The sequence below is a fragment of the Pangasianodon hypophthalmus genome, chromosome 3 (genome assembly GCF_027358585.1).
Source record: "Pangasianodon hypophthalmus isolate fPanHyp1 chromosome 3, fPanHyp1.pri, whole genome shotgun sequence".
NCBI classification, from domain to species: Eukaryota; Metazoa; Chordata; class Actinopteri; order Siluriformes; family Pangasiidae; genus Pangasianodon; species Pangasianodon hypophthalmus.
The window spans coordinates 16,074,305-16,095,001 of record NC_069712.1 but is presented as its reverse complement, the minus strand read 5'-3'; the positions used below and the strand labels follow the sequence as shown (position 1 = coordinate 16,095,001).

The 20,697-nt window shown below is 38.2% G+C and overlaps 2 protein-coding genes across 2 annotated transcripts; one reads left to right on the top strand and one right to left on the bottom strand.

Moving 5' to 3' along the window:
* The first annotated feature begins 10,809 nt into the window (after positions 1-10,809).
* LOC113544455 (DNA damage-inducible transcript 4 protein) lies at positions 10,810-12,242 on the top strand. The gene is made up of 2 exons (XM_026943280.3): positions 10,810-11,028; positions 11,151-12,242. The coding sequence occupies exons 1-2, from the start codon at positions 10,914-10,916 to the stop codon at positions 11,591-11,593; spliced, it is 558 nt and encodes a 185-aa protein (XP_026799081.1). The 5' UTR covers positions 10,810-10,913; the 3' UTR covers positions 11,594-12,242.
* A 190-nt stretch (positions 12,243-12,432) lies between these two features.
* dnajb12a (DnaJ heat shock protein family (Hsp40) member B12a) lies at positions 12,433-20,683 on the bottom strand. The gene is made up of 9 exons (XM_026943305.3): positions 20,551-20,683; positions 19,528-19,705; positions 19,260-19,405; positions 18,958-19,131; positions 17,319-17,398; positions 16,974-17,083; positions 16,203-16,375; positions 15,852-15,983; positions 12,433-12,984 (listed from the first exon to the last, which is right to left on the bottom strand). The coding sequence occupies exons 1-8, from the start codon at positions 20,681-20,683 to the stop codon at positions 15,859-15,861; spliced, it is 1,119 nt and encodes a 372-aa protein (XP_026799106.1). The 3' UTR covers positions 12,433-12,984; positions 15,852-15,858.
* Positions 20,684-20,697: the final 14 nt, after the last annotated feature.

The window sequence follows — 20,697 nt, the reverse complement described above, 5'->3', positions numbered from 1 at the left end:
AGGCCTCAAACACTAAGCCTAGTACAAAGACTAAATGGATCAAATCCTTATGGAGAATTTTATATGCCTTTTGTGATATGCATAAAGGGTAATATGTGTCCATTAAGTCTATACTCTTTCAGTATGCCTAGCCCTACATGATATTTTAAACTATATACTGTATGAAAATCCACTAAGAATGTTTCCCTTCATTTTAAAATCACTTTCAGTGTATTACATTCACAATATGCAACATAACTACTATTAAATCCAGAAATCCCGTTCACTCCATGGCACGTTGCCTCAAGCAGCGCTGTCACTTGTGCGAAGAGGAATATGAATAGAATTAAACATACAATATAATTAATCATGAAGTATAACTATCCTACATGTGCCTGTGTTTTTTCTTTGGGTCAGCCTATGTGAATTTTGGAGTGGGGGTTCAATCAGGTTTTTATTAAATATCATTATTAATAAGGTTACTAAATGTTCCTGGAACTTCCTGAACTTTTTTTAAATCATGCCACCATCACTGATTTCACTGACCTTCTCCCATTTCTGTTCTTGTGCCATTTTTTCTAAAAGGAATGGATTGACTATTGACTACAGGCTGCCAGCTCAATCTTTCTTCTCTCATCCTCTGAGGGAGAAACATCAATGTTTGGAGATGAGATTGTATTATATAGCATTGGACAGGGCCATTTCCCCTGCTCTCAGCAGTTTCCACCATTGCTTTGCAGGGCCACTTCTGTCACTGATATGCGGCAGTGAAGACCAATACTATACATAGACACCCTGATTTCACCCTCTTTCAATTGCAGTGAGATGCTGACATATCTCTGATATCAATACCCTCTCATAGTCAATTAGTTCTGAAGCCTAGTACTGGTCACACTATTACACACACACTTTGGTCACACACTGTTTCAACAGCGCTTTCTTCTCATAGCTTTAACAGCTTACATCTGTGTATGCTACTGCTTTCCAATAGCATCAGTTGTAAGCAGATGAATAAAATCAGACCACAAAGCTATAAGTTCTAGCTTAATATACATAGTATACTTAATAGACTTAATATACAGTCTTCTTTGCAGAAAGTAGTGCACTGCAATTCTTCTTCTTTGTTCTATACTGCTCTAAATGAAACCAAGCTGCGATCAGAAGCCTGTGGAGAAAAAGAGAATCCAGGCCTAGCTATATGATGAGCTAGGAATTGCTGTAACAACTGCAGTTCTTCAGGGCTATAAAAGTGATCTTTAAATTATGTATCACGTTATTCATTTTAGATAAAGTGAATGTGAAACCGTTGAACGTTCAACGTGAGGTTTAATGAGTTTAAGTTTTTTTTTTTTTCAATAAAATCTTTTCACTCAGCATGGGATCTGGACAGAAGTAAAACAACACAAATTAAGCCACTCCTAGAATGCATCTTTTCCCTTGGTTTTAATAAATGATCCCACTGTTATCTTGTACCTTTCTTTTGCATACAGCAAACTGTATTCAGAAGGACAGTATGCTTTTAATTAATGAAAGCAATGGCTGCTCAGAGAATGAACGAAATCAAATCAATAAATCAGACCACACGGGAAATGGGCAATGCTACATTACATTACAATACAGTATGCCTCACTGTACTGCAAACCTTTCCCTCCCTCAGAAAAAAAAATTAATCATTTTTAAAAATAAAAGTGGGCTTACTTTCCTACAGCCACATCATGTCCTGACATTAGCCTGGATTTGGCCCCTGAATTCGATTAATGGCTGGACTTTCCAAAAGTCAGGAGCATCTTCATTTTAAAGAACACAGCACAGTCTTGATTTATCATTGCTGGAATTAAAACAGCGTGAACTATATTATTGTTTCTGCCTATGGCAATACAGCTGCTGGAAACAGATTTATGTTTATACTGCAGCAGAAATGTTGAAAAGTGGCTTGGTGGTATGATATTATTACTAATTTACTGATATATCATAATACATTAAAACTGTCAGCTGCATACATGTCTTTCCACCACATTAACCTTAAGACTGTACAAAGAGGGGCTGTGCAAAGTATGGGAACTGAAAAAGAGAACATTGCCTCTCAGCAAGATTTATCCAGCATCACTGTTTCTTCTGCACCTTTGGGAATTGGAATCCTCTTCTAGCTTCTCCAGCCATAAATCAAACTGTAAATGGAACAATGTTTTAGCCAATGACTAAGAGCACACACACACACACACACACACACGCACACACACAGAGAGAGAGAGAGAGAGAGAGAGAGAGAGAGAGTATGGCACCTCTATTTGGGCCACCACTAAAAACCACACTCTCAGTCTTCATCTAAACACAACATTAACAGTTTGTTGTAGAGTGAGTTTGGTTTAATATTGCTCATATGTCATAGAATGTAAAATATACTTTAGTGTCACTACAAACAACCATTGTATTTCCAAATGCCACCTAATATTTCAAATACATGCTATTTCTATTTTATATTTTTATACTGATGTGGTTCGTAATTTGCTATGTAAGTTTGCAACTGGAGAATGGAGAAAAGAAGAGTAGCAAATAAAGGTTTCAAGACTTTCAGAGGATGCGGCCCATACCAAACAGAAGTCTTCATGTTCTTAAAGCATGGTGTTTCTATGGATACCGACTACTCCATGCAGCCCTGGGACTCTCCTGCAGCAGTCCCTCTACATTTGATTCAGCATTGCTCAGTATTTAACAGAACTCTTGCTATCAGCGTTGAGGCCACATGCTCGATCACATTGAGAATTCAGCTGTTCTTCTTGGTGCAAGCACAACCATCCATGTACAGCAAGGAAAATGTCCCACATATTCAAAAAGGGTAAATCTATTCAGTACTGCTAGCTGGAGCTGCTCTAAATGCAGGCTGAGGTGTAGAGGTGTGCCACAGATCAGTAAGAGCTTATAGTTGCAATGCATATAAAATGGTGGCTCTTTGTTATTACAAATTTAAACTCTGTTACATCAATTTTGTTAATAAACTTATGAAATATAAATATGTCTGTGCAATTAGAAGAACAATTACAACAAAACCAGAGCATTTGTAAAACACATTGGTTGACATGAAGTATAATAGCTCATGAATGCCTCCTAGTGTACACTTGTGCTATTACAAATATTTTTCCTAATTCCTAATCTCAGATTGCTAACTGTTCACTCAGTAATCACCACCAAACATTTTTACATAATTAACATATATAACATTGTTTACTATTTAAATGACAATAATGCTTGTATATTGTAAACTCAGTATGCAGTACAGCACCAGAATAACTGTACAGTAATCATTTTTGTTGTTTTTGTTTTGTGTTTGTTAAGCTTTTTGATTTGATCTGTATGGAATAAAAAAAATACCTTTCTACTTGGTTCACCTAATTCATATGTAAATAGGCTTTCAGTTGAATTAAAGATGGCATTCTGGCATTTAGCTATTGTCTTTGTATTGAGGAAACCAAGCTACAACAACAGGAAGCACTGCTTCACTACACAAATATAAACACCATCACCACCACCACCAACAACAACAATACTGGACTGATTTTTATCTCACCACAAACACACCACACTTCTCAGTGTAAAACTGTAAAATCTAACATCTAATATTTCACTGTGTGGCATGACATGCAGTCAATCTGCTTTATACAAAAATATAGAGTAGACTTACTGAGCAATGGCACATCGATCTGAAGGTCTTTTCCCTCCAGAAGTTAGCACACATTAGTGCCCATATACAGTCAGCTCCAAAATGATTGGCAAAAGCATTTGTATACAGTTTAAACATTACAAATCATAAGCATAATTTTTCAAAGTGATTTATCTTTAAATTGTGTGCAGGAACATTTTCACAAGAACTGTGATATTCATGAAAATCCAGTTATAATGTTCATATCCTACAAGTGCTCCTATGTTAGTGTAAATTTATGTATAAGCAGAATCACTAATATGGACCTCGACTGACTGACTTCAAATCATATAACTGGCATGTGTTACTGCAATTTTATATACAGATTATTTTAAATAGCTTAAAATTACTTTTAAGATTACTTTAAAATTACTTTAAAGTTTAAATAGTTTGTTTATTTCATTTGCACAAAAGAATTTAATAGAAAATTTTGTGAAGCTCAATCGTTTCATATGAATGGCTTGAAAGAAATCAATCCAAAGGAAACCCATAAATTAAGAAAATCAGACTAGGCAGGACAAAAGGACAAAAGAAATGACACCCTTTAAATAAGAGGAAGAGTTAGTCTGTACCTATGGTAGCAGATGCGCTGCAATAGCTGAGCTGCATTGCTGGAAGATTTAGAGCATGCCACATTGAGGAGGCGCTCCTTTGTGCTTTAATCTCATTTTGCTGTTTTCAGATCTGTGAACTTTCCTTTTATGGAGGTTTTTGAGCATCACTAAATGGCATTAGATTAGATATGCATGTGAGTCTAAAAGAATATCAGCATTTCTGAAACTTTTGTAAACACTTATTCTTTTGAAACACTGATTCTGTATAAACAGACCCACTTGAGAAAAGCAGCTCCAAACTTGGAGATTTACATGACATTATTTTATTTTCTATATTTATTCAGCAGTTCAAAAACCCATCAAAAAGGCCAAGAAAATACACCGATCAGCCATAACATTAAAACCACAGACAGGTGAAGTGAGTAACATTGAGTATCCTACTACAATGGCACTTGTCAAGGGGTAGATATATTAGGCAGCAAGTAAACAGTACTCTTCAAAAATGGGCAAGCGTAAGGATCTGAGCGACTTTGACAAGGGCCAAATTGTGATGACTAGACGACTGGGTCAGAGCATCTCCAAAATGGCAGGTGTTGTGGAGTGTTCCGGGTATGCAGTAGTTAGTACCTACCAGAACTGGTCCAAGGAAGGACAACCAGTGAACCGGAGACAGGGTCATGGGCACCCAAGGCTTACTGATGCACGTGGGTCGCAAAGGCTAGCCTGTCTCATCCTGATCCCACAGAAGAGCTATTGTAGCACAAATGGCTAAAAAAGTTAATGCTGGCTATGATAGAAAGGTGTCAGAACACACAGTGCATCGCAGCTTGCTGCATATGGGGCAGTGTAGGTGCAGACTGGTCACAGTTCCCATGCTGACCCCAAGCCGGCCGAGGCAGTGTGATGCTCTGGGCAATGTTCTGTTTGGAAACCTTGAGTCCTGGCATTCATGTGGATGTTACTTTGACATGTACCACCTACCTAAACATTGTTGCAGACCAAGTACGCCACTTCACGGCAACGATATTCATAAATGGCAGTAGCCTCTTTCAACAGGATAATGTGCCCTGCCCCGCTGCAAAAATTGTTCAGGAATGGTTTGATGAACATGACAAAAAGTGCAAGCTGTTGATTTGGCCTCCAGTTTCCCCAGTTCTCAAGCCGATCAAGTATCTGTGGAATGTACTGGACAAACAAGTCCGATCCATGGTGGCCCCACCTCGCAACTTACAGGACTTTAAGGCTCTGCTGCTACCGTCTTGGTGCCAGATACCGCAGCACACCTTCAGAGGGCTTATGGAGTCTCGACGGGTCAGAGCTGTTTTGGCGGCACAAGGAGGACCTACACATATTAGGCAGATGTTTTTTGTTATGGCTTATCGGTGTAAATGCATGTAGTGTATGTGTTCACTATTCTTTCAATAAACTAAGCTGCTTGCTTTAAAAAAACAGGTGCTTCCACTTTGATATGAGAAATGTAGTTGAAGTAGTAAATTTGCAATGACAGGGTTGACATTTTTACCTAAAATTAATGTCTGATGTAGTTGACTTTCAGTTGGGAAATTGTATAATTGTTAACAATTACCTCTTAATGTTTCACAAACATATTTTAATAATCCAAAATTGTATTAACTGAATATATTACCATGTACTGGTTGAAATGTTAAACCTGACCAGCTACAAACACAATATGAAGAAAATTAGGAAATATAAGTGTAGACACACAATATGGCCAAAGATTTGTGGACACTTGACCATCACACCCATATGTGGGTTTTCCTCCTCGACTGGCCTGCACTCAACCCCACTGAACACCTTTGGGATGAAATGGAACATTGACTGCACTCTAGGCCTCCTCACGTGACATCAGTGTCTGATCTCAGAAATGCTCTTGTGGCTGAATGAGCAAATCCCCACAGCCACGCTCTGCGAAAAAAGTAGGATTTAAAATATTATTTTCTTTAAAGTTGAGTGACTGTACTAAGGACACTTAAGGCCCCAACACTGATAATGACCCACCAACCAATCAATCAAGGTGGTCAGATGACTTTTCTGAAAGGCGGCTCTCCACCCCATCTGAAGTGCCTGTATGAATGGGACTTTAGGCTATAGGATCTTTCCTATAGAGTTAAGGAGCCAAACATGCTTCCAAGTCAATGTGGAAATGGTTGAAAATACATTAAATAAGTATTTTGCAACGACAATCTCAGTCATTCATTATAATAGTACAAATCAGAACTTCCAAATTTAATCAAACAATCAGTCAATTCAAAAGTTAAATTTTAATTACTGAAAACAGTTAAATAAAAATACTAATAATACGTTGAACAGAGCTGAAAATTAGAAAAAAAAAACAACCCACATGCTCTTTTTTCAGTCTTCGACTATTCAGTTTCGGTGAGCCTGTGCCCATGATAGCCTCAGATTCTTGTTCTTAGCCGACATAAGTGGAACATGATGTGGTCTTCTGCTGCTGTAGCCCATCCACCTTAAGGTTTGATGTGTTGTGCATTCTGAGATGCTTTTCTACTCACTATGGTTGTAAAGAGTGCTTATTTGAGTTACTATAGACTTCCAGTCGGCTCAAGCCAGTCTGGTCATCCTCCTCTGATCTCTCTCTCTCACACAGGATGTTTTTTTGTTTTTTGCACCGTTCTGTGTAAACTCTAAAGTCTGTTGTGTGAAAAATCCCAGGAGATCAACTGTTTCTGAAATACTCAAGCCAGCCCATTTGGCACCAACAACCATGTCCTGGTTAAAGTCATAGAGGTCACATTTTTTCCCCATTCTGATGTTTGATGTGAACATTAACTGACACTCTTAACCTGTATCTGCATGATTTTTTTGCATTGTGCATTTTATTATACAATTGATACATTAACACATACACATTCAAAACTGAAATTACATGTATATAATTACATGTATAATTAGAGTCGCTCTTTTTCTGTGATTGAATCTCAAATCACATTCTAGTGGCCAAAACATTACTGTAGGTACATAAATAGAAATGAATATAAACCACTAAAGTAAATTATAAAATTACGAAATTTCTATGTTTAAAAAGCAACAGTTCTTTCACCTTCTGAGTTTCATGTGATATGAACTAATGGTGCGCTAATAATATATGTTTAGCTTCTTATTATTATTTTATTTAAATCATCATTTTCTTCAGTAATGCTTCATCCTAGTCAGGATTGAGGTGACATATTTTTGGACACTGGGAGGAAACCAGAGTATCCAGAGGAAACCCCTGTGAGCATAGGGTGTACTTGAAAACTAGGCATAGACAGGCCCATGCTAAGGATTGAACCCAGGATACTGGAGCTATGAGACTGCAGTAATTCATATCGCACCACCATGCCGCCCTTACAGTTTACCTTTAAAATCAATTTGAAAGCCTTTGTACCATTACAACAAGTTGTATGAATAACATAAGAATGATGTTTTGTGTGTATTTTAGTTACTGTTTATTTCTGTTACTGTCTGTTCTTGTTCTTCAGTAGTTACTGATGAAACAATAGATGGAACAGTATTATAAAGTAAAACACATGGAAATTTATTGATAAATTGATTGTGTTAATTAGGTAAGTACTAGTGTATATTAGGTGGTAGATCTCCACAAGGAAGGGGAGACTTAGCTATTGGGAATTAATGTTAATGTGATCAGTAATTAATCAGTGGTTGTTATAGAAGAGCCATAGATGGTTCTACAGGGGAAATATAATACTAGGTAATTACTGCTTAAAGCTCAGTAATTGCTGCGTAGTGTTAATGAAAAACTTCTCATTTGTTCCTGCTTTGTTCCTGCATAGTTACCCATGAATTGTGGAACAGTATTATAAAGTGTTACCACATAATTTTGCAGAAATATGCAATTTTTGTTTCTTTCAGTAAATGAAAATCAAATCGATTTATTTATTTGTTTTTGTTTGTTTATTTATATCCACATATGCACAGAATTTAGCCCTCTCTGATACCAGTTTTGCGACATGCATAGTGCTTCTCTTGCTCTTTCCACATCTTAGCCCTCAATGCCCTCAAAGAAAAACTATAGCACCATATACAGTAAGGATTTAAGTAACTTCTTTTAAAAGAATGTAGTAAGACCATTGGTGCGCTGTTTCTGATTCACAGTAGGAATGGAGAGCCATACCATAAGCTAAAGATGAATAAACCGTCTTTACACATGATGAGACATGGCAGCAAAATTTAACTGAGGTGTCAAAACAATAAATCAGAAATCAATAAAAACAGAAATAACTGATGTTTTAGATCACATGTATGGAAGAATTTTTCTGTTATTTTTATCAGTATGTTAATGTCAATCAGTATCTATGCAACAGTATTGAAATGTGATCTTGTGTTAAACCCTGATCTTAAATCACCTCATGTATTCAAGCAAGTACTTAACTTTCAGAGCTTTATTTATATACTACACTGTACCATTTCTAGTTCATTTAGAGAGTGACTTTATGCCTAAGATTTTACAAGGACATTTCTGTGAAAACAAACTGGGGTAACTTTACAGGTGGTGTCTGACGGCTAATGTTGTCTTTAAAAAAATAAACTGACTAACCTCTCGCCACAGTTAAAACTAAGATAAGGGGATAGTGAAATAATTATGGCGAGAGGCAGACATGTGATTAAAAGAAAAAAAGAGAAAACTCCAGAACTGTATAAAAGCATGAGCCACGACTATGTAAATCAGATGCTCTGCAGATCATCTCGGCTTTGTTGTTGATTCAATAAAGTCTATTGATTTTTGGCATCCAGAACCCCTTATCTTTGGAAGTCTGTTTCCTTATTTTGAATTGAAGAGTTTTTGCCACGACACATCTCGCATTGCTGCCCTGTTTATTCACACACACACACACAGAGAGAGAGAGAGAGAGAGAGAGAGAGAGAAGGAAACCCACAAAATGGCCACGCAGACTCAGCCCCAGGTTGAGGGCCAAAGCCCAGAATGGAATTGGGGAATTGTGAGGCTGCAATGCGCCACTGAAGATTTACAGTTTATTTCCTCTAACTGCTGTGGGATCTTTCATCTACTTTGAAATCACACTGAAACTCTTTGATAACAGAAATAATGATTAGGTCAGCAAGATTACCTATAACATCACTGAATTACGTAGCTAGCATAGCTAGAATGCTAGTTCAGATACAGGCTAGTTAATATTTGCTTAGACTGAGAACCCGGTATAACTGATACAATATAATTATCAAAACGCACAATCTAACCTGAAACTGATTCAAAGACACCATACACATAAAATATAAGTTTTATTAACCATTATGGGGGCCATTAACCCTCCAACTGTAACAACTGTGGTTTCTACCTCAAACAAGAGAGTCAATGTCCAAGTCTTGGTGGCTATTTTCCATTTTCAAAGTCTTACACACAGGTTTACGGGCCTAATTTTGTTAATTCTTCCAGTTAGCAGGCTATTATTTCACAACCGTGTCATTATCAGGTTGCCTCCAGCAGGATTTGAAGTGTTACTCTTAAAGACGGTCCTGTTGTCTACGTGACTTTTTTGGCGTTTACCCAAATTTGGTGAGTGTGGGGGAGGGGCGGGGTCGCACCGGTTTCAACAGAGCGTCGAATTCCAGCAGAGTGGAACGCTGTGCACGTGCTCTGAACGCTGATTGGTCCAGACGTGCGACTAGAAAAAGATCCGCAAAAAAAGTAGCAAACAAAGTTCCTTCTTCAATGAATGACGGAAGAAGCTGCTACTAAATCAGTTAATAAAGTGCCACCAAAAGTAGCCTTCCACACAAGGCTCCATATACGTTCTAGTTTATATATGAATTTTAGCTGATATATTTAGTTCTGTGTTGTTTTTATGTAGCACCATGGTCCTGGAACAACGTTGTTTCATTTCACTGTGTAATGTATACGGCTGTATATGGCTGTATGTTTCTTATTTATTTCTGATTTTTACATTTTAACTTTAATTTAGTATTTAATAAACAGTCTAAAGAGGAATAGGCCAGGTTTTCATTTCACTGCAGGGTATATACTGTATATAATTGTATATGTGACAAATAAAATCTTGAATCCTGAATGTGAAATGACAATAAAGCCACTTGACTTAAAATCAGTAGTTTGGTAAGCACTCTCATACTGTGTCAAACAGGGGGATGTAAAAACCTATAGTATATGAAGTATATATAAAGGTAAAAAGTATAAGTAAAAGTATATATAAAGGTTGTACGCTCCTACTGTTTGATACAGAATGAGAAATGTTAGAAGGACTGATTGAATGAATGTGACTTGTGGGACTAGTTTTTAGCAGTGTGTTTGATCTGCCTGTCCATACCCTCACCCCCAGCAGTAAACCAAATGCGCTAGACCTGCTACATTACGTTCCAACTTTTGTCTTAACCATTTCACATTTGGGGTAAAAATGGTGTCATTTTCTTCACTTCCAAATCACCAACCATCCACATTTACCCCCATCCGGAAGCGGGGGTCGTAAACTGAGCAGAGTTTGCAAAACCCCAAAGCGTTTGTGAAGGAGATGAAACGCTGAGAACGTGCCCTGAAACCTGATTGGCTAAGAAGTATGAGGGGGCGGGGTTACACATCACTGTGTATAAATACTGCTTAGAGTTGGGGCGCTCTTCGGTCTGTTCCCTACATCCAGGCCGGTTATATCACAGATTTTCATTCCTTTAGCATGGACTATTCACAGTCAGAATCCGGTGTTTCAAAACGCCTTTCATGGGGGAGAGTGGTCCAAAAACTGCTCAATCATACTGATGACACAAAACCATTGAGGAAAAGAGATTCAGGTAGGCTCAGTTTCTCGGTGATACAGTACGCTGCTAAATGGCTTGGTGAACGACAAATCCACTGAAATTTTGAATTTTTTAATGATGTTTTGAGGCTAATTACGTTTTGAAAACTCCTCCAGGGTGTTTATCTGTGGTTTCGGTGGACGACGACCCATTTGAAGAGGCTCTGTGTGCTGAGACGGTGGCCAACGTGTCTGATGTTCTGAGTGAGAGCAGTGCTGAGCTGCACGGCTCCTCCAGACTGATTGTTCCTCATGTGTTACTGGAGAGGATCGGTCAGGAGCTGCTGCAGCTGGCGGCCACTGAACCCTGCGGTCTCCGAGGAGCCATCATTGATGTGTGTGTGGACAACAGCAAGAGTCATCAGAGTGTTGGACAGATAGCTGTGGACCCAGATATTGTTCCAACTTTTCATCTTACATTTTTACTGCGCCTGGATTTGGGGGGACTGTGGCCAAAGTTCACGAGTAGGCTTAGTAACTCTGTTAAACTGAGCACAGGCTTTACAGTGGTGAAAAGGAAGCTGTACAGCTCAGAGGAAGTGTATGTGGAAGAATTATGACCTCAAAATGGCACTTCTTTCAAAAATTACTCTTAAGAGCTATAGGCAAACCCTACTTGAAAACTCTTGGCATTTTTTTTTCTTATATGAAATAAGAAAAATATACAAATATTGATGTATGGGTTTTACTATACATTGTGTTAAGCTGATAGGGCAAGCTGTGTTGCATAAACTTACAATCTAGCCCTAAAAATACCCATCACTTGAGTAATGGCAGCTACAATTATTCAACTACCTCAGCAAAGAAACTACTGTAGACATTTCATAATTGTACTTGTGTAATTCTGCAAAATGCTTGCACAAATTAAATTTGCACTACCTCGTTACGTGGCGAAGTTTACAAATGTATGTTAGTTTATGATTTTATCAAGTGTTCTTTCATCATCAGCAGAAACCCAGTTGAGGAACACTGTCAGAAGTACTGAATCAGAACTTACTGCCAAAGATCTGCATTGTCCTATTTTTTTACTTACACATTCATATTTTTTGGGCTTTTTTTATACAAATAAAACTGCATAATGATGCCAAACCAAAAATTATTGTGGTTATTCAGTGGTTATTTGATGGCCGATTGTTTCTTTTCCGTTATTTCTGTCTCTGCCTGATGTCACACACTGCCTTTTTCAAATTAGGTATGGAGATAGTAATATTTCTTTCTTTTTTTTTCCCCTCCCCAGACTCTTTTATGCTTATACATTCACCTGGCTTTATCAGCTTCTTGGAATGCTTGTTTCCCCTCAGGAAACGGGGTACACAATTTGCATTCAACTATAGATTAGTTCTTGATACATCTTGATACCCTTTATACATCTATAATAATTCAATTACACACACAGGAATAGGTGATTAAATTTTAATAAATACAGGGTGAAATCTCTTCATTAATCTCAGCTGCATCTTAAAAAAAAACCCAAGAGGCAATCTACACTGAAGAATTAAATAACAAACAGCAACATTTCAAATAACCGAATTTCTTGATGTTCTTGCTGTCCAAACAAATACTAAAGTCTCAATTGGCTCAGATAACCCAAATATGGGATTCTTAAGAATTACTGAACGGAAAACTGGACTTAAGAGAAAGGCATTAAGCTTGGATCATAACTTACCATTCAGAATATACCTATTTGTTCATGTTTCACATTCATAAAGCATCACCAATTACTTTCAGATAAGCACAATTAAGTGTTAGTGCTGTTTTTCAGACCTTAGCAATAGCTACCCAATGATGTTCCACTTCATCATCATTATGGGAGAGAGGAAAGACAAAGTTGCCTGGTGCTGCAAGGAGACAGATCATTTTTGTTTTTTTCTTGAACTGGTGCAAATTCCCACTCTACTTTTACTGAAAGTTTGGTGAGTTTGTAGTTGGTCACCTTCAAATATGGACCTTCCTAAAAAAAAAAAGTAGTAGTAGTCAAAGAAGTCATAAAACATGCAAATGTCAACACACACACACAATTAAACATTTGACTACACTGCTTAAAAGTTATAATTTACATTTTCCATTTTTAAAAATGAATGCAAAATACAGTTCAATATACAAGATATCAGGAGCTCCATAGCATGGATTTAAAAAAAAAAAAAGACTAATTCCTCAAAATAACTCATTTTTAATAACAGATTCAAATACCACACATTCAGGATTCACAGATGTAACTAAACTGGGCCTCGTAATGAAATCATTGTTGCTATCCTGTCTAAGGAACAACTGAATGCAATTTTTTTTATAATATTCCATGTCAATTTAAGATGCAACATTTTAAAATCAAACAACTGTTAAAGGAAAAAAAAAATGACTGAGTGGTGGTATACACTCAATGAGCACTTTATTAGGAACATTATACTACTACTGGGTAGGGCCTCCCTTTGCTCTTAGAACAGCCTCAATTCTCCATGGCATGGATTCTTCAAGATGTTGGAAACATTTGAGATTCTGGTCCTTGTTGACATGATTGCATCACATAATTCCTGCAGATTTGTCAGGAGCACTTTCATGCTGTGAATCTCCTGCTCTATCACATCCCAAAGGTGTTCTTTGGATTCAGATCCGGTGACTGGGAAGGTCACTGAAGAACATTGAACTCATTGTCATGTTCATGAATCCAGTTTGAGATGAGTTTTGCTTTGTGACATGGTGCATTATCATGCTGGAAGTATGACACATGGTCAACAACAATACTCAAATAGGCTGTGGCATTCAAGCAATGATTGATTGATATTAATGGGCCTAAAGTGTGACAAGAAAACATCCTTCACACCATTACACCACCTCCACCAGCCTGGACTGTTGACACATGGCAGGTTGGGTCCATGGATTCATGCTGTTGGCGCCAAATTCTGACCCAAGCATCTATGTGCCTCAACAGAAATTGAGATTCATCAGCCCAGGCTACATTTTTCCTGTCTTCAACTGTCCAGTTTTGGTGACAGTTGTTCTTGGTTGAGAGAAGTGGAACCCGATGTGGTCTTCTGCTGTTGTAGCCCATCTGCCTCAAGGTTTGACATTTTGTGCATTCTGAGATACTTTTCTGCTCACCACAATTGTAAAGTGTGGATTACTGTACAATCTGAATTACTGTAGCCTTTCTGTCAGCTCGAAATAGTCTGGCCATTCTCCGGTGACCTCTCCTCATCAACAATGCGTTTCTGTCCGCAGAACTGCCATTCACTGGATGTTTTTTCTTTATTGCACCATTCTGAGTAAACTCTAAAGACTACTGTACATGAAAATCCCAGGAGATCAGCAGTTATAGAAATACTCAAACCAGCCCATATGGCACCAACAATCATGCCACAGTCAAAGTCACTGAGGTCACATTTTTCCCCATTCTGATGGTTGATGTGAACATTACCCGAAGCTGCTGGCCCGTACCTGCATGATTTTATGCACTGCACTGCTGCCACATGATTGATGCAATTATCTAATGACCCAATGTGCCGGTGTACAGATGTTCCTAATAAAGTGCTCAGTGAGTGTACATGACCATGACTGGTTATTTTGTGGTTATGTGATTGAGGTTTTTAGGTAAATGTTAGTCAGTGACTAGTGATTCAGTAATCGATAGAGCTGCAGCCCTGAAACACTAAGCGTAGTAGTAGGTGTACAGGTGTTCCCAATAAAGTGATCAGTGAGTGTACAGCTAGACGTGAAGCAATTTGCAAATGATTACAATTTTTAATATTACCTTTAATTTTTCTGTTTACAGCTATACACTATATGGCCAAAAGCATGTGGACACCTGACCATTATGACCAGATTGCTGAATATCCCTTTCCAAAATCATGGGCGTTAATAAGGCATTAATAGATTTGGGAGCGTGGCTGTGGGGACTTGCGTTCATTCAGCCACAAGAGCATTAGTGAGGTCAGGTACTGATGTTGGAAGAGGAGGCCTGGGGTGCAGTCAGTGTTCCAATTTATCCCAAAGGTGTTCAGTGGGGTCAGGGCTCTTTGCAGGCCACTCCAGTTCTTCCACTCCAGAATTGGCAAACCATGTCTTCATGAACCTCACTCTGTGCACAAGGGAATAGTCATGCTGGAACAGGTTTGGGCTAGGCCCATTATTTCCTGTGAAGAGAAATCTTAACGCTGTAGCATCAAAAACATTCTAGATAATTGTGTGCTTCCAACTTTGTGGCAACAGTTTGGGGGGAGGCCTGCATATGGGTGTCATGGTCAGGTGTCCACATACTTTTGGCCATGTAGTGTATTTACTGTCGTGGATCATGTGCGAGACAGGTTAGTTCCTGTCATCACTTATGTTATAGCAGCTAGGTAAGTTGCTCCCTCACCAGCCTCTCTCTTTTTCCTCTCACTCTTGAAGTAAGACAAAAAACACAGGTTGGTATTATACTGGAAAGTGCAAACTACTCTGTCCTGAAGACTCTCCCATGGCTGTAAACTTACTGATTGTTACAAAGCACTGACATCAATGACTGACTTCAATAAATGTTAAACAAACATCTCCTTACAGAAACCTTATCAACGATTATATTTTCTTGTTTTTTAAATAACACAGATTTTATATGTTTATTATTAGCCTTAGATTATGTGGGGAATCCACCATACAAGTCCCTGTCAATAAGTTGTTACTATGGAAACAATAATGCAGTAATATAAACCAAACCAACATAAACTGTCTCAATATAAACCATACATATAAACTGTTTAATTACATCTGTCATGATTGTCAGAGCCGTGCTGTTATAGAAAATTAATCAATATCTTCTTACTAATTAAACTAGTTATAAAAACTTACTTGTTTTTCAGTGTCCATGTAAAAGGACTTGAATGTCTGACAGCTTTGAACAACTGGGTGTACCCATCTTCTGGGCCCTTTGGTATAAGTCTGAATCTCCAAAATACCGTGCCCGATACAACAGTCCTTCCTCTGCAATACAAAAAAAGTTCAAATATTCAGTACTCAAGATAATGCGTGTTGACTACCATAGCTGTGCAGCACTTTTGAGCAATTTTGTGCTAATTGATCAACCACTGTCCACCTCCCCATGTAAATGTCGGCGACTGTGTTTTTGTAAGATCATGACACTTAAAATTGGCTCTAAATGCTATGGTACACAACTGCAGTACCATTAATGGCTTCACTCACTCTGTTGCTTTTCCTTCCAACAGTTATTTCGAAGGTTTGAAATGTAGTCATCCTCCACACTTTGCTCAATATTCTTAAGATGCTTTCCAGTATATTCTTCTGAAAAGTGGTCACCCACATAGTAAGGCACCTTCAGATTAGCTGTCTGTCGCCTGTTCGTGTGCCCCGAGGATCTGCAACATATGAAATTTTACATTTTTTCTTGAAGGACATACAGTGGGGTTTAAAAGTCTGAGACCACAATGAAATCTCGGATTTCTTTCTTTAAAATTGGAAATAAACAGAAGGTTTTAGAATTTTTAAATATTTAAAACAAAAAGTAAATGTTCAATATCTTGAATATTTAATATTCAAAATTCTGCACTATTTCTAGGTCCGTATTTAAATGTGGAGTCCATGCCAGCTGGAATGCACACTGTCATTAAAGCAAAAAGGGGATGTACTAAATACTAAAAAACTCTGAGATTCATGTAAATTATTCTATTTTCACTCAAACTGTTGTCAATAATATAATTTATAATGAAGATTATTGGATTAAATTAGAAAAGAATGCAAAATAGAAGCATTTTCACTAGTGGTCTCAGACTTTTGGCCCCTACTGTATATTATAAAAGGTTTCTCAACAAGGCAAACTGTCTGTAGTTTGTTTTTGGTTCTGGTTTTAAATAAGTAGCATATAGAAGCTGTGTTGTTTGGTATATAAAAAGAAAGAGAGTCAGACCAGATAATAAAAGTGTATGCTGTTGAAGTGTAAGACATGCGCAGACTTACGGCCTGTGGCTTAGACTGTAGGGAGGGCTGGACACCATCAACTGGCTAAGGGCTGAAACTACAATGAGGACGAGGATGGGCATCAGCTGAACAAACAGAGCAAGGCTTCCCTAATTTGTGGAAAAATAATAAAGCAGAATCTGTTAAACACTGCTTTGTTCTTATTGTTAAACAATCAGCTTGTGGCTAGACATTTTGGCATAGTTAAATGGCATTATACAATTCTGTGAACAAAAACCGCTATTGTAGCCTTGAAAGAAATTGTGCCAAAATGCTCTAAATGCACTAAATACACAGCTTGTTTTCTCAGGGGCTATGAAACTTTTCCAGTGCATGGTTACTTACATCTCTCCGTTGTTCTCTTCGTTCATGCCTCTGGTTATGTCCAAATCTCATCCTGCCATTACTATAAACATGGACATTACCTGGAAGAAGTGAAAAGATTCATGATGCAAACACCTGAAATCATTTTTCCATATGCGAGTGCTTTATGTTTACAGACCTGCCAGCCCAGAAGAGGAAATATGCGTAGGGGACAGAAAAAAGCACATAATGGTAGGTTTTAGATATAATCCTTCTCTAGTCGCTTCTCTAATGCCTCTCATACAAACCGTGAAATGTTGCTCTGCTGCTACTCAAACTGAAGGCTGACTGGTGCATGTGAACAAAGGAAGCTGGGTTTAATCACTTTCTAATTATGTTTACCATTAACATTTGTAGAGTTAAATCTGACACGTTGTAGGCCTATCTAATTGTTTTTTTTTTTCTCTGTCATTTTTTTTTCTTTCAGCCAAAAAACTAAAGTGCCATTTTAGACCATTTTCAGATGAAATTTTTAAGTGGCATAAATAAATATAAATAATAAATGAATAAATATAGTTAACTGATGTTAACGCACCGGCTAAAAGATCAGTAATGTGCGATGGGGAAGGGCTGGGCTTCCAGGGGTCTTCTAGAGTTCAAAACACCTAAGAACCTGTCACTAATTCCAGACAAATGTTCACTGGTTCATCTGCTGTTTTTATTGGTGGAGGAGAGGGGGCAGTGTAGTGATGTTAAAATGGGGAGCTCCTATGCAAAATGCATGAAGGATGGCAGGTCTGCATGTGCAAGGGAAACAAGTAACAAAAAGTCTACAAATGATAAACATGGATCTGTAAAACTATTTTGCTTCCACTTTCATACTCTTGATCATTATGACCTATTAATAGTCTTAAGATAAATACTTATTAAAATATTGTGATAATTTATAATATCGCCTGCCTCCTCTACCATTTGCCAGTGCTAAAAAATAAAATAAATAAATAAATAAATCATTCAATCAGCCCAAAGGGGTCACAAAAAACACACTCGCAGTGAAGTATTATATCATCCTAATTGTACAACCCCCACCTGATCCCTCTGAACCCCTAAGCTGTATGGATAATGCTTAGAAATTTTCTCAGACATTATATGACACTTGAGTTGCCGTGAGGCAGTATAAAAATTGCTCTGCTGTAGCCTGATGGTTCGTCTAGTCATAATCGACGCTTTTAAACATCTTTGGTTAATAACAGTAACAGGAAATATATAACAGGTTAATATTAAGCTGTCCTATTAAGCTAATTCTATGTGAAGTGCTTGCAAGGTGGTCAGAATGCAGCAGCTTTTAATTCCCATTATGAGGGGAGTGTCATGTTGTTATGGTTACTGGGTGCTGTGTGGCTTGAGGCTTTTTTTTCTCCCCCACATCCACACAAAATGCTCAAGGAAGTGTTTTTCCATGCAAAAAATTCTACTATGTCTATTAGTTCTTTCCCCCATGCAATGTGGGAGATTATTGCATGTCAAACATCAGCATCGGGTCATGTGTCAATTATTGCCGATATCTGATCACATCACGCCATCACGCAAGCCTAAATGCCACTGCTGCTTCTCTGTTCTTAAATTCTTAACAGTGGCTTTAGCATATCGAGAATATCTCATTGACAAATTGTTCACTTACTTGATGGGAATCCGCCTCCAAAGAACATGTTGAAGAGATCCTCAGGCGAAATATCTGCCTCAAAGCCGTGATGAGAATGGCCATGACGTGACTGGTGAACTTTCTCCTCACCATAAAGGTCGTACTGTTTCCGCTTTTCTGTGTTACTAAGTATGGCATACGCATTCCCGATAGCTATTAACAAAAATGGAATAAAAGTTATAGGAACTTGCTCAAGACCACTGATTACATAGATCTGTGAATGGTGATTATATTTTATATGAATAAGAAGCTGAGAGTTAAAAAGCATCAACATGACATACCTTTAAATGCCTCTGTAGCACCTGGAGCATGGTTTTTATCCGGATGGAATTTCAAAGCCAGTTTTCTATAAGCTTTTTTCAGATCATCATCCGACACATCTTTACTGACTCCCAGAATCTCATAATAGTCTTTGCACTTCTTTATTCTACATCATAGGAAAGGCATATTACAAAACCAAGACAGAACATTACCAGCTACCAGCAAAGTGTCAAAATTAATCGCATGATGTTTAAAACAGCTTTTATAGCCATAGGTAAGTAAACACACTGTTTGACTGCATCCAGTTGTTCTGCTGTATATGACTTGGCTCCGTCTGTGGCACCGTCTTCTGATGTCTCCTCTCCAGCACTGGTGGCTCGGTGTCTAACTCCACTGCTCTCTTTTTCTCCACAGTTATTATTACTGCCATGTGTGTTTCCATTCAGAGCTATAGATTCTAATAAACCTAAAACAGCAAGTTGATTTAAAAAAAGATATGTGTCAGTCTTTTACATTGACAAGTCAACCTGCAAGCAAATCTATTCTAACCACACTGAGGATCCAGGCTCTTAGATACAACAATAAATGTTGTACTATACAGAATGGACCGACATTGCACAGTTTCAGCAAATGACATGACTGCAGAGCCCTTTCAACCTCATCTCAGAGATGTTTGACAGGGTTGACATTTGGGAATGGTGAAGGCCATAGGATGTACCAGAAAAATGTTCAACCCATAACGCTGCCATCTCCGGCCTGTACTGTTTACATCAAACAGGATGGCTCAGAGCACTCATGCTGTTTACACCAAATTCACATCTTTCCATCAGCATGATGCAATCTTAAGCTTAAGCACACTCAGGATGAGCAGTTTTGTTCTAAGCTGACGAGCACACTCAAATAAATACTGAAGCTATTAATGTTGGGTTGCCCCCCAATTTATACCAGACACCGCAGTCACATGACTGTTGGACCGTACAATTTGTGCAAGAAAGTGGGGGTGCAAATAATTCACTGGCAATTCCGGGTATATGAAGCTATAGTAAACTATGCAATACTAGCACAGCAGCTTAGCTAGGATTTTTCGGCTGTTGTTGACATGCCGAATAATGGTAGACATCATGTCATAACAGTACAGAAAGAAGAACACCCGTAGTAGAAAATGTAAAGGTCGAGACATATACAGTTATACACAAAACAGGTTCGACTAGCTACACTAGGATGCTGGTTAACGTTAGCCAACGGGCTAGCTCATAAACCTTAGCGACAGATTTAGCTCTCATGCAGCGTAACAGATACAATTTCACTTACGTTGTGCCTTCTGTGTGGGAAACAGTTTCTGTGCCTTCTCCAGGAATCTTCGAGCTTTGTCGGGTTGATTATCTCGAAGCGCCGCGATAGATATCTCTATGCAGCGTTCCGCTTCGTCCTTGTTTGATTCCATTGCGACAGCGGAAC